This window comes from Ranitomeya variabilis, chromosome 1 (assembly GCF_051348905.1).
Source record: "Ranitomeya variabilis isolate aRanVar5 chromosome 1, aRanVar5.hap1, whole genome shotgun sequence".
NCBI classification, from domain to species: domain Eukaryota; kingdom Metazoa; phylum Chordata; class Amphibia; order Anura; family Dendrobatidae; genus Ranitomeya; species Ranitomeya variabilis.
This window is the reverse complement of record NC_135232.1, coordinates 604708460-604725788: the sequence shown is the minus strand read 5'-3', so window position 1 is coordinate 604725788 and position 17329 is coordinate 604708460. Positions and strand designations below refer to the sequence as shown.

Here is a 17329-nt window from a genome sequence, read left to right as displayed (position 1 = left end):
CACGACGGTCCGCTTTTTCCGACCGCGCATGCGCGGCCGGAACTCCGCCCCCACCTCCCCGAACTTCCCCGCACCTCACAAAGGGGCAGCGGATGCGCTGGAAAAATGCATCCGCTGCCCCCGTTGTGCGGTGGAGACAATGCTAGCGTCGGGAACGTCGGCCCGACGCACAGCGACGGGCCGAGCCCGACGCTAGTGTGAAAGTAGCCTTAATTGGACTTTGTTTAGTTTTGTCCAGTACTGGGATATCATGATCATTATTTACTAAATAGAATGTTAGTTGTTTAGTTATGTCTGATATCGAGAAATCTGTGATTGTTCTTTACTGTCTGGATTGGCTGTTGTTTAGTTAAGTCTGTTAATGGAAAAGCTGGGAAAGAATCACCCGCAAACTTTTCCCAAATACATCTAGAAGGGACTCGAGCCGCCTCATCTGTCAGTGGTTTTATCACATCGACCAACGCCGATAATTTTGATTTATCTTTGTTTAGCACTTTGAGAAAAAGAAATCGATAAATTCTATCAATATCAAACAACCTGACAGATAATTAAAAGGAATGAAAGACTCCTATGATAGATGTGAGATGTTCATACTGCAACAGGGCTGATTGTTGGTATAACACCACCTGACCCCAAAATAAGGGGCACTCCGATGCTTGAAACAAGGGAATTCATGAATCTGTATGTACAATCAGAATCATGTATTTACCTGATGAGAACTAAAAAGTCTGGAACACTACAGAGAGAGCTCAGGTCATTGTCACAGCCTTATACTGATGAGATCCAGAAAGGCAGGAACACTACAGAGAGAGCTCATTGTCACAGCTTTATACTGATCAGATCTAGAAAGGCTGGAACACTACAGAGAGAGCTCAGGTCATTGTCACAGCCTTATACTGATGAGATCCAGAAAGGCAGGAACACTACAGAGAGAGCTCATTGTCACAGCTTTATACTGATTAGATCTAGAAAGGCTGGAACACTACAGAGAGAGCTCAGGTCATTGTCACAGCCTTATACTGATCAGATCTAGAAAGGCAGGAACACCACAGAGAGTTCAGGTTATGGTCACAGCCTTATACTGATCAGATCTAGAAAGGCAGGAACACTACAGACAGAGCTCAGGTCACGCTCACAGCCTTATAGTGATGTAATCTAGAAAGGCTGGAACACTACAGAGAGAGCACAAGTCATTGTCACAGCCTCATACTGACGAGATTCAGAAAGTCTGGAACATTACGGAAAGACCTTACATCATTGTCATAGCCACACTGATGAGCTCTAGAAAGGCTGGAACACTACAGAGAGATGAGGTCATTGTCACAGGCTTATACTGATGAGATCTAAAAAGGTTGGAACCCCACAGAGAGAGATCAGGTCATTGTCTTACCATGTGTGAAATTTAGATAGGCTGGAACATTAAAGAGCGAGCTCAAGTAATTTTCACAGCCTTATACCGATGAGATCTAGAAAGGCTGGAACACTACAGAAATTGATCAGGTCATTGTCACAGCCTTATACTGATGAGATCTTGAAAGGCTGGAACTCCACAGAGAGAGATCAGATCATTGTCACAGCCCTATACTGATGAAAGCCAGAAAGACTGGAACACTACAGAGAGAGCTCAGGTCATTGTCATAGCCTTACACTGACGAGATCCAGAAAGGCTGGAACACTACAGAGAGAGAGCTCAGGTAATTTTCACAGCCTTATACTGATGAGATCTAGAAAGGCTTGAACACTACAGAGAGAGCTTGAGTAATTTTCACAGCCATATTTTGCTACAGAGAGAGCTCAGGTCATTTTCACAGCCTTACACCGATGAGATCTGGAAAGGCTGGCACAGTACAAAAAGAAGCCATATCAAACTAATAGCAGAAATAGAAGAAGAAAATTCTCCAGCACAGAAGCAAGGGTAAAACTTCACCTTTATTCTGTACTTGTTAAAAGGAAGACATGTTTGGTACACCAGTGAATATCCGAGGGGGTACAAAACTGACACGTTTCGACTAGATAGTCTTAGTGATGGATGCAGAATAAACATGATGTTTAACCTTCGCTTCTGCGATGGAGAATTTTCTTCTGTTTCTGCTTCTTGAAACGCCTAGGACCAGGGTGGTTCCGAGCATGAACTTAATTCCTTACCAGGTGCCTGGAACACGGTAAGCTGACTATTTCCCCCTCTACATATGTCAAACTCATAGCCTCATACTGATTATATTTAGAAAGACTTTAACAGTAGATAGAGAGTGCTGGTCATAATCAATGCCTTACACAAAAGAGATCAAGGAAGGCTGGCACAGTACAGAGAGAGTAGAGGCTATGATCATTGCCTTTTACTGTTGAGATCTAGAAGAGCTGGCACAGAGCGCTACCTATTATCATTGCCTCATACTGGTAAGATCTGAAAAGGGTGGCAGAGTAAAGAGTGCTGGCCATAATCATTCCTTTATACTAATGAGCTCTAGAAATGCTGACACAGTACAAAGAGAGTACATAATTGCCTTTTACCAATGATATCTAAATAGGATAGCATAGTACAGTGCTCATGTCATAATCATTGCCTTATGCTGATGAGATCTAAAAAGGCTGGCACACCGCAAAGAGAACTCAGGTTATAAAGAGTGCATTATACTGATGAGATCTAGAAAGGACTGAACAAAACAAAGGGTGCTGGTTATAATCAGTGTCTTATAATGAGGAGATCTAAAAAGGCTGTCACAGTACAAAGAAAGCTCAGCTTATAGTCATATATGAAAGAGATCTAGAAAGGCAGGCACAAAACAACAAGAGTGCAGACTAAAGTCATAACCATATACTGATGAGGTCTAAAAAAGGCTGGAACAGAACAAACTGATTACCTCTTGTTTGTGTTGATGGGATCTAAATAGGTAGTGTGAGGCAGTGACCGGGGTCATATGCGAGGGTCGCTAGGTGTCTACCAGGATTTGCAAAGAAGTATACTGAGGCCGCGGAAGTGCATTGCAGTCACAGGCATAGCTGTGATTGCAATGCAAAATAAAAGTGAATATTGGTCTTGGGCATGCTATGTGTCCAAGACAGATTTAGGAAAACTTGCCATGGGCTTTTATTTTTTAAACGGACTACAGGAAGGTAGCGGGCATTCCTTTTTCTCACCCGGCCCAGGTTTTCCAGGTGTCCGGATTTGGTAAAAATCCCTGCAGCAGTGGGTTGGGTGTGTCAGTATATGGTTTTGCATGTGTGCAGAGCAGAATGCTCTGGAGGGCTCCACCTGTGTGAGGTAACATGCAACAAGGCCAAGCGAAGCCAAAAGGCCTGGCACCCCTCAGCGTTTATGGCAGTGCAGTCGCCCACGGTAACCGGTCCTGGAATATCCTGTTTCCCAGCTGCGATCCGGAGGATCCTATTTACTTTGTTCTGTTTGTGAGTACACTGACCATTAAAAAGAGACTTTGCTTTTGAACTTTTCCTGGGTTACTGCCTGTCTGCCACACTGTCTGTCTACCAACCCCGCTGCACTACATATGGTTTGAGAATGTAGGCAGGGTGAACTGAGGCATACTACAAAGCATGGTGCATGTCAGTGATTAGACCTGTGACACTGAAGCCGAAGCCTACTGACAAGCAGTTGGTCCTCACCCAGAGGAGCACCAGCAGCAGCTGCAGTTTCAGCGCCAACAATAAGAGCAATGGTAGCAGAAGCGGCAGCAGTGATGGCAGCAGGAGCAGTAGTAACAGCAGCAGCGATGGCAGCAGCAGCTGCAGCAACGGCAGCAAGAGCAGCTTCAATTGATGCAGATAACTTGTTGATGCAGCACACTGCGGCTATGCGAGAGGCGAGGGGCGGCCCCACCAGCAACCTCAATCCGTTCAGAGGTTCGGGATAAAGTTTGATCAGCCTTAAGGAAGATGAGTCCTGAGGATGATATGGAGGCCTTCCTCACCGTGTTTGAACACACAGCAGAGCGGGAGGGCTTGCCGATGACCTAGTGGGCTGAAGTGGTGGCCCCCTTCCTGACAGGAGATGCCCAGAAGGCCTACCTAGACCGTAGTCGCGATGATGCCCTGGACTATGAGAAGCTGAAAGGTGAGATCCTTGCCCGACAGTGGGTATTCCAGTGGTCCTTTGTGGAGTCTCGTCCTGCCAGGTCTTAGGCATATGACTTGCTGCAGCTGGTAAAAGAATGGCTCCAGCCTGAGACCTTAATTCCTTTCCAGATGTTAGAGAGGGTGCTGGTCGACCGTCTGGTGAGGGCTCTGCCAGGAGCTATTCAGCGTTGGGTGGGACTGGAGGCCTTGGCACTTTGGACTAGGTGGTTGGACTGGTTGAGCAGTATACAGCCACTGAGGACTTTATACGGTACACTGCTCCACTTCGCTTGTCACGTAAGGCCCCCCAGTCCAGGAGCAAGGGAAAAGTCCAAGACCCTCCACTGGGACTAATCTAGGCCGAGCCCATACTGCGGGGGTGTCCCGAAGGGAGAGTGACAACAGACCCGTGTTCCCTTAATTGGCCCCAAGATGCACTCAAGCCGCAGCTGTTAAGTGTTGCCAATGCCAAGGGCCCAGACATGTGACTGCCAACTGCCCCCTAACAACTGAACCCATGGACTGCGGGTATACCCGATGAGTGTCTATGTATGCCTAGCCCATCTGCACTGCAACTACAGGCACTGCCAGCAGCGAGCCCCAACTGTGCCAGGTACTCGTCAACGGGTACCAGACAGAGGCTCTCTTAGACTTGGGGAGCTTAGTGACTCTAGCCCATGGGTCCCTTGTTGCCGGGGACAACCCCAATGGACATAAAGTGGAGGTGGTATGTATCCATGGGGAACTACGAGAGTACCAGACCGCAAAGGTTATTTTTTCCACACCGTATGGAGAAATCAAACATGTGGTGGGAGTGGTGAAGACCCTTCCATACGGGACAAAACTTGCCCCTATTTTGGGGACCAGGGTTACTCTCCCAAGGTAAATGTTATTACGGGCACGGAACCCGAAGATCCCGAGTCAGGGATACCTGCTATAGGGGTCGCCGACATAGGGACAGAGTGTAACCCAATAGGTTTCCCCTAGAGGTATTGGCAGGAGAGGTCGAGGAGACCCCACCGATCCCCGAGCTGGAGGTGTCCCCTGGTAAGTTCGGGACAACTCAGGTCCAGGATCCCGCCCAGGCACAAGGAAGGGTGATTGAAATTAATGGAGTAGCTCAGCAACCCGGTGCTGAGACCAGTTTCCCCACATGGCTATCCACCAGTAGCGGTTAGACCGGGTGAATAAAGTCCGGGATGAGGTGGTGGAACAGCTGGTGGTGTCCCAATCCTACCATCGGGCGGTGCTCGACATGGCTCACACCTGCATACTAGGAGGGCACTTAGGGGCCAAAAAGATGCATGAGATCTGTCCGGAGTGCCAATTATCCTTACCTACCGCGAACTACCAGAGTCCATTGGTACCTCTGCCCATCACAGAGGTACCATTTGAGCGGATAGCAATGGATCTGGTTGGCCTCATAGTGAAATCCGCCCGGGGTCACCAACATATTCTGGTCGTAGTGGATTATGCCACGCGGTATCCAGAGGTGATACCCCTTCGCCACACCTCGGCCAAAGTAATAGCCCACGAGCTGTTTGCAATGTTTTGTCACCTTGGGCTGCCAAAGGATATCCTTACTGATCAGGGGACTCCTTTTATGTCCAAGGTGACCAGGGAGCTATGTAAGCTGCTCCATATAAAACAACCACGTACGTTGGTGTACCACCCAAAAACCGACGGTTGGTGGAGAGATTTAATGATTCCATACTAAAAAAGGTGGTCGCCAAGGACAGGAGAAATTGGGACATGTTACTGCCCTATTCATGGGGTTTTCACCATTGGAGCTATTGTATGGCAGGCACCCAAGGGGACTACTGGATGTAGCCAAGGAGACGTGGGAACAGGAGCCAACTCCACATAAGAGTGTCATCGAGCATGTGGCAAGCATGCAGGATCGGATTGCGGATTGCGGCAGTAACAGCCCATAGTAAAGGAGCATCTGATGGATGTCCAGGCTGCGCAGAGCCGCGGGTATAATAAAAGAGCCACGGTGAGGACCTTTAAAGAAGGGGACTGGGTGTTGGTATTAGTGCCCACCACAGAGAGTAAGCTCATGGCCAAGTGGCAAGGGCCATATGAGATATGGCTAAAGGTGGGAGAAGTAAATTATAGAGTGTAACAACCAGGAAAGAGGAAACCGGAATAACTGTACCATGTCAACCTACTAAAAGTCTGAAAGGACCGAGAATATTTGGTCATGGAGGTGACCCCGGTCGTAACAATGGAGAATCCCCTGTCACCGGGCAAAGACACGGCTGGGGGTGAGGTTAAAGTAAATGACCCCTCAGTGTACACGGCGGTGCAGTCGCCCACGGTAACAGTCCCAGTTACGTACTATCCTGTTTCCCGACTGCGATCCGGAGGATCCTATTTAGACTAGGTTCACACTGCGTTAACAGCAGCCCGTTCAACACATACGTTAACGGGCTGCTGTTAACGCAAGTGCCGACTTGTCACATCGCTAGCGCAGATAGAGCATCTGCTAGCTCTATCTGCGCTAGCAGTGACAAACCCGAAAAAGCTGCAGCCCGTTTTCCAGGGTCCGTCACTCAATGACGGCACATGGCTAGCGCACGCCCACTGTGGGCGTGCGCTAGCGATGCGTCTGACAGAACTTAATGGCGGCGTTATCGGACTACGTTACATCGCGTTATGCCGCGGAGTAACGTAGTCCCTCTAACGGACGCCACAGACACAGTGTGAACCCAGCCTTACTTTGTTCTGTTTGTGAGTACACTGACCATTAAAAAGAGACTTTGCTTTTGAGCTATACAGGGGCCACTGCCTGTCTGTCACACTGCACCAACCCCGCTATGCTACAGTAGGCACAGTCAAATTTTAACATAGCCCATAATCTCTAATTTATATGGATTAGATCTCAAGAGGGTGGCAGAGAAAAAATAACAACAAATAAGCCATAAACTTTGCCTTATACTGATGAGCTCTAAAAGGGTTACATGGTAAAACCACAAAAGTACTACAATCCATGTGTTATATAAAACCTAAAATGGGTGGCAGAAGACACCAAAAGTCATGCCAGTGGTGAAAAAAACAAAATTTACAGCAAAAGGTAAAATCTGTGCCTTATCCTGATAACATCTAAAAATCCTAATATTGTAGAGACACAGAATTAGACAAATCCATGCTAATGAGATCTAAAATGGTTGGCACAGGAAAAACACAGCACTGTAGAAATAGTAGAAACCATGACCATGAACAGTCACAATCCATATTTTATACTGATGACAGAAAGAAAGGTTGGTACAGAGACGTAGAAGCAAGATGCCACAATCATGGACTTTCACTAATGAGGGCTAAAATGCCGGAACAGGCGTCTGTCTAGTGAGATCATCTTCATGATTACAGATCATTATATCAATGGTCAGCTGGCATGTCATGACAATTTGTCCACGAAGAGGCTTCTTGGTCCCTGGGCAAGCAACAGCTGACATGTACTCCAGAATATTATGCGATTTTGCCCAATTTTTGTTTGTTATATCGGGGCATTTACAACCAGCATGTTGAAACAAGCGTCTGTCGTCTGAAGTAAATATTAGTGAATTATTCTGGGCTGTGGATTCCTATAATAAACCTATTCAGACACAATCTGGGCAGTCAAACTCCACTCCATTAAATTCGTGCCTGCAATTGAACGGTCATCTGTATTGCTCCGTTGCCTTTGTGTAAATGTTTGCCTCCCATAACACCTTCACCGACAATTCAGGCTTGAAAAAAATGGCTCCTCCGAAAGAAAATGTACTTTTTATGCTATTCACATTGGTGTCCAAAGTGTCACAGCTTGACTGCTGTCCACTTAGCTGGGGCCTTACACTTTTAACTCCGTAATCATATACGGTTGTGTGAAAAAAGTGCTACCCTGCAGAGTTGTGAGGAATAATAAAGCTTTCTTGTTGTGAAAAAGGCCCCAGAGATGGGTCTGGAGCGCAGCGGTGAGGGTGTACCACTTGCTGTTATGTATGTGCCATTATGTATTCCAACGACAAAGACCTCGCAAACCTTTCACGTAGAAATAAAAAAATGGCAGTATATAACTAGGTGCTCACACAAGATAAATAAGCTTAAAACATAAAAAAAACCTTGATACCGGGCACTCTTCCAACTACAAGGAACATGGTCAAGTCCAATGAAAAAGTCAAATATCCTTCATAATGACAATTAGATAAAATACCACTTTACCGCATCAACGATGCAGAACACGTATCATCCAAGATCCTCCCTCATTACATTCTCAATATCAAAGTCCTGCAGATTCCAGAAAGTTTCATAAACAATACTCTCCAAGAGAACCATCACAAACTTCTTTAAAAAACTCCAAGGCAAGATGGGTTTGCTTTTAGGTCACATTATATTGTTGCTAACCCCTTATTATCAACAATTTTTCTTTCTCAATACATAATACCATTAAATTATCCCCATATATAATACTTACAACATATTAATCCCCAAAATGGATAAAATATAGCTTGCCCCAGAAGAAGCCAACAGGTGAAACCCAGACTCAGAACGAAGCTGGCATGTGTGATTTTTTAAAATGTGTTTTAACTCTTTTACCTTTGTGAGAGCATAACAAAAAAAAATAACTGGAAAAAACTTGTCCCGCTGTTTTGCTCTCTGTCCAATTGTTCTTTAATGAAACTTGTGATGGTCCTGCTGGCAAGATTCTTGATAGAAATATTGGTCTCAGTAGAATGGAGAACAACATAATTGGACTGGAACTATACTAGAAGTGTGATGAAGGGGGTGGATTCTGAATGGTGTATGTTCTGCTTAAAAGATAGCTGATGCTGTAAAGTGGTAATGGGACTAAAACACAAAAAGTTTAACTCACAATTTGGAGTTAAAGAATAACATAAATTATGGCTGTTACTTCTAGACCCTTGTGTAGTTAATTTAAAAAAATGATTTGGTTTACTATAGTTGGTGTGGTTGCTCCTGTCATCATGTCACATTTCGTCTTCCCATTATAGAAGAGAAATGTAGTATATAGTGTAGTCATGAAGAGACAGGGCCACCTAAGAGGAAGGTGATGCCAACTGGGATTAAGCCCCTTAACCCAAGAGGGTCTACAAAAGCCCCCAAGTCTTACGAGGAGTTGAGGATAAAAGGGTACATCCAGTTTTGAAGTTGGTTTTGAGTGAAGATAAGCATGGTCTTAGTGCCATAGTGATGTTCCTTCTAAAGTGTCTTCTTCATTGTCACAGCTGGGGACTTAGGGGGTTTCTCCATTATATTTTGGGGCCCAGGTGTACGAACAGATAAAGTTTATAAAAATTGCAGCTGAACAAGAGTTCATGAAGGTTACAAACATTTATCGATTAAGTAGTTTTGTAAAGGCTTTAGTAACAGAAGACTCACACTGACCTTAAAATTCGATTTTCAGCCTCTCTAGAATTGGGTTAATTCTTCTACTACAGTACCATGTTTTCAAACAATTTATAGACACAAAAAGAAAGATTCCACGGATCAGTGGCGGTCCCAAAACTATTTGAGACGTCTCCATCTCCAACCCCAGTCTGTCTGGATGCCGTTTTCCGTTCATTGACTCATTCGAAAAGCACTTCCGCCAATCTCCCGGAGGGGAAAAACTTGCAGGTGAGCCATTTTGTTTGAGATCAGAAAACTAATCAAGGCGCCCGTCGTAGAGAGCATTGCGCCAGTGTGGAAGGCACTGGAGTGTGAGACGTTGACAAAGAGAAGCGTGCAGACATCGGTGCTTAGCTCAGCAAGAGAAAACCTGCCGCTGTGCAACATCACAGAGTCGCTGAGTGTACGGGGAGCGGGGTCATCTGCTGCTCAGCCTCAGCAGCATGCTCTTCTTAATTAAAGGCGAATTCTAATTAGTGCCGGGGATAATGTTATTTTCCCTGGGCCAGCAGTTGGAGCTTTCTCATTTAGGAAATTTTCATTTAGCAGACAAGTAACAAAGGCCTTGAGCCGGCAGCGATGATCAGGGATTGTGAATGAGAGTTCTTCGGCTCATTTTTGAAGCTCTTAAGAAAAAAAAATGGTTTTCCGTAATCTATTGTGTTTGGTACATTCCTAATTTGCTTTTCTGTCATCCAGGGATGGAAGTGTTCCATGTTAATTAGTGGTGAGGAAGATGAGCTAGATGACTGCACACACCGCAACAGGCGTGCACCCACTCTACCCATTATGTTAGGACAACTCATGTCCATGTACGTGGATCGTTGGCTATCAAAATGAAGTATCCGAGTGCTAAAAACTGGCTACGATATCATACTTGCAACAGTCTCAACTTTCCTGGCCAGAACCAAGGGGAGCTATTGCTGTCCCAAAAAAGAAATGTTTTGAATGAGCCCCTAGGGGGTCCCAAGGTGTGCTTAGATGTCCCAATTTTCAGGTGTGTCATAACAAGCAACAACAGTTCTCATATAACCCCTACGCCATGATGAATGCCACTTACTGGTTTGCCCCTCATAGCGCAGTTGTCCATGTCCTTCGTCTTCCATGTTATATACTGGAAAAAAAAAACAAGATATGTAATATGTAGACCTCCAGCATTGATTTTTTTGCACAGGGGCTCCTTAGTGACCAGTCAATGGATAAATAAAACTAAAGGGTCACTTCATAGGCCTACAAAAACTTGTTAGCTGATCTGCCCGATCTCCGAGGTAACGGACGTCCTTCTGATGTGTACAGTACAAGTGTTTCCAAACACAACTTGAGAGGGGAATGGTTTTCTGAAAACTTGCCAAAAGTGGGTGTTCCTGTTCAATCGGGAGACTGTATTTATACGAAAAGTCCTGGAGATTGTACTGATTCCTTAGGTAGTCCTCCAGGCCTAGTGACTGAAGCTTCGGCCTAGCTCTACCTGTCTGGACTGCTACATAGCAAGGCAAGGCCAGTGGAGGACATGTATATATATATATGGCTTTCATCGGGTGATGGAGAAGGGTTGCCATACACATCTTACCTTGTCTGGTATAATGGAGTCTTTGGCTTTCCGTAGATCTATGGCATATACATGATCCCTGAAAAAAACAGCGAAATCAGACACACGTCATTATATAGTAGACATCACCAGGCCTCATCAACACCTAACATGGTTTTTATTGGTTGTCACAGATAACAAATCTACTCCTTTCTTTGAAAAAGGAGATGGCAGCCATTTTGTATTTGGATAAGACACCATGTTGTGTCATTTAGCCCAAATATTTCTACATAGATATTTTTTCTATACGATATCCTATTTCCGAGATTGATGAGTACAGTTTATATCTCAAGGCATACCCGTCATTATCCCCTCAGGCGGGAAAAAGGAAATCTGCGCTCTGTGGTGCAATTATACACATTTTCTCCATCTGCGACATCGATGAATCGTCCCATTACGAAGATGAATTTTGGGTTGAAAAATGGCTTCATAAAGATTTCCGCATGGGGCCAGCAGACCAGACAGCTCACCAGTTTCTGATCCACACCCCAGACCCGGATCGTAATGACACCATGAACATTTGTGTGGGTGTTTTATTTAGTAGACACCCAAATGGTTAATTTTTTGTTTTATAATTTATGGCGGCATTATTTTGGATCTGAGAAGCGGTATTTGGACACTGCATGGTTTCGCTTTTTTAGAAACAAATACTATTATTTGGCACCTATATGTAACTTCATTTTTGTTCCTTTTTTGGCACTGTATGGCGGTATAATTTAACCTTGCAGTACTGATTTTAATATGGTATGGCACTGAACTGTGACCACTGTAAGGCAGCATTATTTGGCCAACACGACAATAAGACAAAGTAGTAGACTTTCCAAGGCCGATTTGTCTGGGTTCTGGCGACTATCATGAGAGAATACAAGGAGCCTTAATTATCACGATCGGTAAAGGCCCAGATGTCGAACCCTTAGTGATTATAAAATTATGAATATTCCCATGATACCATATAATTACATATGATGAAAACCTAAAAGGGCATTTTCCTCTCGTAAAATAAAGAAAACCTAGTTTCCGTTGAGTCCTGTTTATGGGAATGGTGTGATAACCAAAGAATTGTCACATTTCTGAAGCAGCTAGTCTGGTCAATACTCACCTTGCCGCAACAAACAAGGTCTGGTTGAGCTTCAGCATCTTCTGAAAGTCCAGGCCAAGATGTGCAGAGTCGTGATCAGTGGTCAACCCTCGAAACCATGGATAGGCCTTTGTACCTTCGGGATAGAGAAGCAGATGTTAATAAAGGAGAAACTTGTTTTGACTTTGTCTCCATATTTATAAGGTCTATGGGACAGAAAATCCTATTCGAGAACCGTTTAGAATGTTCTTAGGATGTCCAGAGTCATCAGGACATAATGAAACATATAGATTGAACAAGAAGAAAGCACAAACAAGAGCGGCCCCCTGATTAAGGGGACGGACTGTGTCTGGAATGTGTAGTGCAATTAAAACTATTCTGTCCACCTGGCACCTGGCTTGGTTGGACTCCTTTCTTACAGTGCCCAGAAGACACCCACCACTTTCTTTCCTATTTCTGTTCATACATAGATAGAATACTTTTTTGAGAACATAGGACTTACTTCCACTATCGATGGTCCTTAGGGCATTCAGGTCTTTTGGGAACACGAGTGAGGAGGACGCTTGACATTTGACAAGGAGAAGAACCAGTGCAAGAAGCAGGTGGGACATTCTTATCCTCTTCCAAAGTAACAGAAATGAGAGGGTGGTATCCGGATATTAGGGGATATTCATTATGATCCAAGAGGCTCTGAAATAAGAACACAATAGAAGCACTGATGAGAGTGGAGAGAGGACATATTGTTTCACACAAGTTATGAATCTACATGCTCTCACCTTGTCATGGACCAACATTCCCTTCCCCTTAAATTGTATGCTATTTCAGGGTACAAACAAGTATTTGTATAGCAGTGATACCAGGTGTAGTACATACAGTATATCTGGTCAACACTTAAATACATCCCCCAACTTTAGAAAAATTGGATGCACACATCTTACCCTACATGTTTACCAATTAAGGCTGTACAGCACCCAATTGGATCAATCTGGACCTCTAGAAGTGGTCCTTCTGAGGACTCGTGGGAACTCTGGCTGTCCTGTGTTCCCTTATAGGCACAGTATGGTTATCTCTAATATGAGGCACAATGGCTGTCATTATTGAGGCATTGGATGTCTTATGGGTGCAGTTTTACTATATTGGACTTTGGTCGCTGACTAATCCTCATGAGACCAGTATGGTTATCCCTTTTGTGGGACATCATGGTTGTCATTATGGGGGCACTAGCTGTCTCATGGTCTCTTACTAGGGCACAGTTACTGTAATTGGCTTGGGAAGCTGGCTGCCCCTTATGGGAATAGTATGGTTATATCTATTATAGGGCACCGTGGCTGTCACTATGGGGGCAGTAGCTATTTCATTGCCTCTTATGAGGGCACTGTTACTGTACTTGACTTTGGACACTGGTTAGCCCTTATGGGCATAGTATGCTTATCTCCATTATGGGACACCATTGCTGTCATTAGGGGTCAGTTTTTATTTTGTGGCCTCTTATGGGGGCACTGTTACTGTACTTGACTTTGGACACTGGTTAGCCCTTATGGGCATAGTATGCTTATCTCCATTATGGGACACCATTGCTGTCATTAGGGGTCAGTTTTTATTTTGTGGCCTCTTATGAGGGCACTGTTACTGTACTTGGCTTTGGACACTGGTTACCTCATATGGGCATAGTATGGTTATCTCCATTATGGGACACCATGGCTGTCATTAGGGGGCAGTAGCTATTTTGTGGCCTCTTTTGAGGGCAGTGTTACTGTACTTGGCTTTGGACACTGGTTACCTCATATGGGCATAGTATGCTTATCTTCATTATGGGACACCATTGCTGTCATTAGGGGGCAGTTTTTATTTTGTGGCCTCTTATGAGGGCACTGTAACTGTACTTGGCTTTGGACACTGGTTACCTCATATGGGCATAGTATGCTTATCTTCATTATGGGACACCATGGCTGTCATTAGGGGGCAGTAGCTATTTTGTGGCCTCTTTTGAGGGCACAGTTACTGTACTTGGCTTTGGACATTGGTTACCTCATATGGGCATAGTATGGTTATCTCCATTATGGGACACCATGGCTGTCATTATGAGGGCACTGTGGGATAATGTGATATGCTCTGGTCTCAGAGTTGAGTGTTGTGGGCATGACAGTCTCCCTCTTACTCCATTAAATGGCATTGTGGGTTAAATCTCTATACATTGTCATCATCACTCCTGAGGCCTGGTACAGCCCGTATATGGTGGTATCGTTTATCTCCATGTGTGTCAGTATTAATTTCACACGGCATCGTTCTGTCTCTATAGACTGGTAATACGCTGGACCTCCTCAACCCCGGACCAGGGAAGCAAAGGCCTGATTAATAGGAATGTTGATCCAATCTGATACCGCGTCTGTATCGTGTATTTATTAGCAGCTTGCCGCCCCTCCTACGCTCTACAATTCCACTTGATCGTCCGCCTCGGCTTAATCATTCAGCACAAACAGAAGAGGCCGGTCATCAGCGAGACATCCGCCATGACAACCAGCACTTATCCCATAAAGGGACATCACTTGTTTGCTTGGTAACTCTTGTGTTATTTAATTTTGCTCGTTTTGTAAGGGTCAGTAGTGCAATAATCTGCAGGACATATCACCAATCCATGGCGCTCATGCGTAGAATGTCACACCGCGCTATATAATGCAGCATAAAGCCATCTCCGCTTCAGTCATGATGGAAATGATCAAGTGTCAGCAAATATCTCATCTTATGCAAAGGGTAATTTGCAGTCAGAGTCCTAACCAGAAGCCATTGAAAGTGCTCACACTGGGGAGAATGCGTTTCCTGTTTTTGACATCCTCCCGGTGAGAAAAGCGCCGCACGTGGAACCAGTGAGGAGCGGAGAAGTGTAGAAAATCACTCCCTGTTATTACCCAGCAGATGGAAGGAAATGGAGTGGAAATTAACCCTAAAAGCACGCAGGCCCATCACCCGCCCCTTCTCACAGATTATAATTTCAGGCCATTTAAGAGGTCCAAATTGAAGCAAAATTGGTCTTACAGGCGATGGCGGAGTGGTGTCTCGTTGTAGATAATTGGGTACTATCTGTGGGGGGTTAAGGTAGAAACAGAGAATGGACAAAAATGTAGCAGCCGGCAGAGAAACACAGGGCTCTAATAAAACAGAATCTTGTTACACGGCGTCTAAAGGTAGCGAGTCTAGTCTGTGATACCAATTGCTAGTCAGGAATCGACAGTCTACAGTACCGCTAGTTGCACATATTCATATATGAAGATGGTGCCTGAGTATCAAACTGAGACCTCCACACACGAAAGATCCCTTTACATGTGAGTATCCAACATTATGAAGCACATATAGCTGCATCTACTGAGGAAACATTGCCAATGCCAAATTCCATGATGGTGAAACTGTCAAATGATGGCTCCTCTGTTTTACACCCCCTTGTGCTAACAGAGGTAAGATTAAAAGAAAAAATCTGCCATACTACATAGTTTTCTGTTTTCACCCCCTTGCACTCACAAAAGTATGGTTAAAAGAATATTCTATCATATGATGACTGCTGTTTTCACTCCCTTGAACTTACTGACCTAAGAATAAAAGAAAACTGTCATATGATGGCTGCTGTGTTTTCACTCCCTTGCACTCATTGAGCTAAGGATAAAAGAAAACTGTCATATGATGGCTGCTCTGTTTTCACTTCCTTGCACCCAGAAATTATGTTTAAAAGAAAACTCTGTGACGTGATGACTGCTCTGTTTTTACACTTTTGCACTCACTGAGCTAAGGTTAAAAGAAAACTCTGTCATATGATGGCTTCTGTTTACATCCCCTTGCACTCACAGAGATAAGGGAAAAAGCAAACTGTCCGGTGACATCTGTTTTGTTTTCAGATAGATATAAACCCAGGACCAGGGCACAAAATCCCAGAGAAGGACCTTCTCAGGAACATGTAGAACATACTCCTCAGACATGTTCCAGGGCAGAAAGAGCCCTACATAGTACTGTAATTAAAAACATGGGTCAATTAGTGATGAGCGAATATACTCGTTACTCGAGATTTCTCGAGCATGCTCTGGTGTCCTCCGAGTATTTCTTAGTGCTCAGAGTTTTAGTTTTCATCGCCGCAGCTGAATGATTTACATCTGTTAGCCAGCATAAGTACATGTGGGGATTCCCTAGCAACCAGACAACCCCCACATGTACTTATGCTGGCTAACAGATGTAAATCATTCAGCTGCGGCAAGAAAAACTAAATCTCCGAGCACTAAAAAATACTCGGAGGACCCCCGAGCATGCTCGAGTAACGAGTACATTCTCTCATCAATAGTCATAATAATTCACATTTCTCAACTTTTTACTGAAAGGTCGTTGAGTTATATATTGGAGGTTTCAACTATGAGAAACTAAGTCTTACAAAAATACGTTATGTATCTGACCTTATCCATAAACAGCTGCTGCGAAAGGTCCAGTTACATACTCAGTGTCAAGTTAAAGAAAAGTAGTCTGGGGCTGGAGTAAAATCATTTTATCTTGTTAAACCTCTTGTGTCACCGCCATATTGTGAACTTATTTGGGTGCGACATTAAAGGAAGCCTGTCACATAATGATCAGGTCCTTAGTAGTATGACGTCAAAGACTTTAAAGCAGCTAATCGAAATACCCTAATCAACAGATAATTTATTAAATCCTAATCTAATCAACTAATGAAATTACCAGATGATACATTCATCTCCTCCAAAATAAGATGTGAAATTGATGTCATGTCTTGCAATTATCAGATTAAGAGATTTGCTTTGGTGGTAGAGTGTAAAAGGTTTTATATTTTTAGATCACATTTAGATCCCCCAAGGAGCAACACTGGGCGATAAAGTTATTAATTTATTCCTAAAGATCTATAATACTGTAACTACTATAATACTCCCCCTATGTATAAGAATATAACTACTACGGTATATACTGTCCCCTATGTACAAGAAAATAACTACTGTAATACTGCCGGCTATATACAAGAATATAACTACTATCAGGCTATGTTCACACACAGCGGATTTTGCTGCCGATCCGCAGCGTTTCCGCAGCTGCGGATCCGCAGCAGATTCCCATGCGTTTACAGTACAATTTAAACCTATGGGAAACGCACTCCGCAGTGCACATGCTGCGGAAAAAAATGTGCGAAAACGCAGCGGTTTACATTCCGCAGCATGTCA

At 44.2% G+C, this 17329-nt stretch overlaps 1 protein-coding gene across 6 annotated transcripts in view; it reads right to left on the bottom strand.

The window, feature by feature from the left end:
- SEMA6C (semaphorin 6C) overlaps positions 1 to 17329 on the bottom strand; it is a 167676-nt gene that overhangs the window by 29204 nt on the left and 121143 nt on the right. For all 6 annotated transcript variants that reach the window (XM_077259649.1, XM_077259700.1, XM_077259663.1 and 3 more), the window contains 4 exons: positions 12631 to 12818; positions 12150 to 12264; positions 11033 to 11090; positions 10523 to 10576 (listed from right to left, as the gene is read on the bottom strand). In XM_077259649.1, the coding sequence (XP_077115764.1) occupies positions 10523 to 10576; positions 11033 to 11090; positions 12150 to 12264; positions 12631 to 12739 (336 nt within the window). In that variant the 5' untranslated portion in view covers positions 12740 to 12818. The remainder of the gene's footprint in view (positions 1 to 10522; positions 10577 to 11032; positions 11091 to 12149; positions 12265 to 12630; positions 12819 to 17329) is intronic.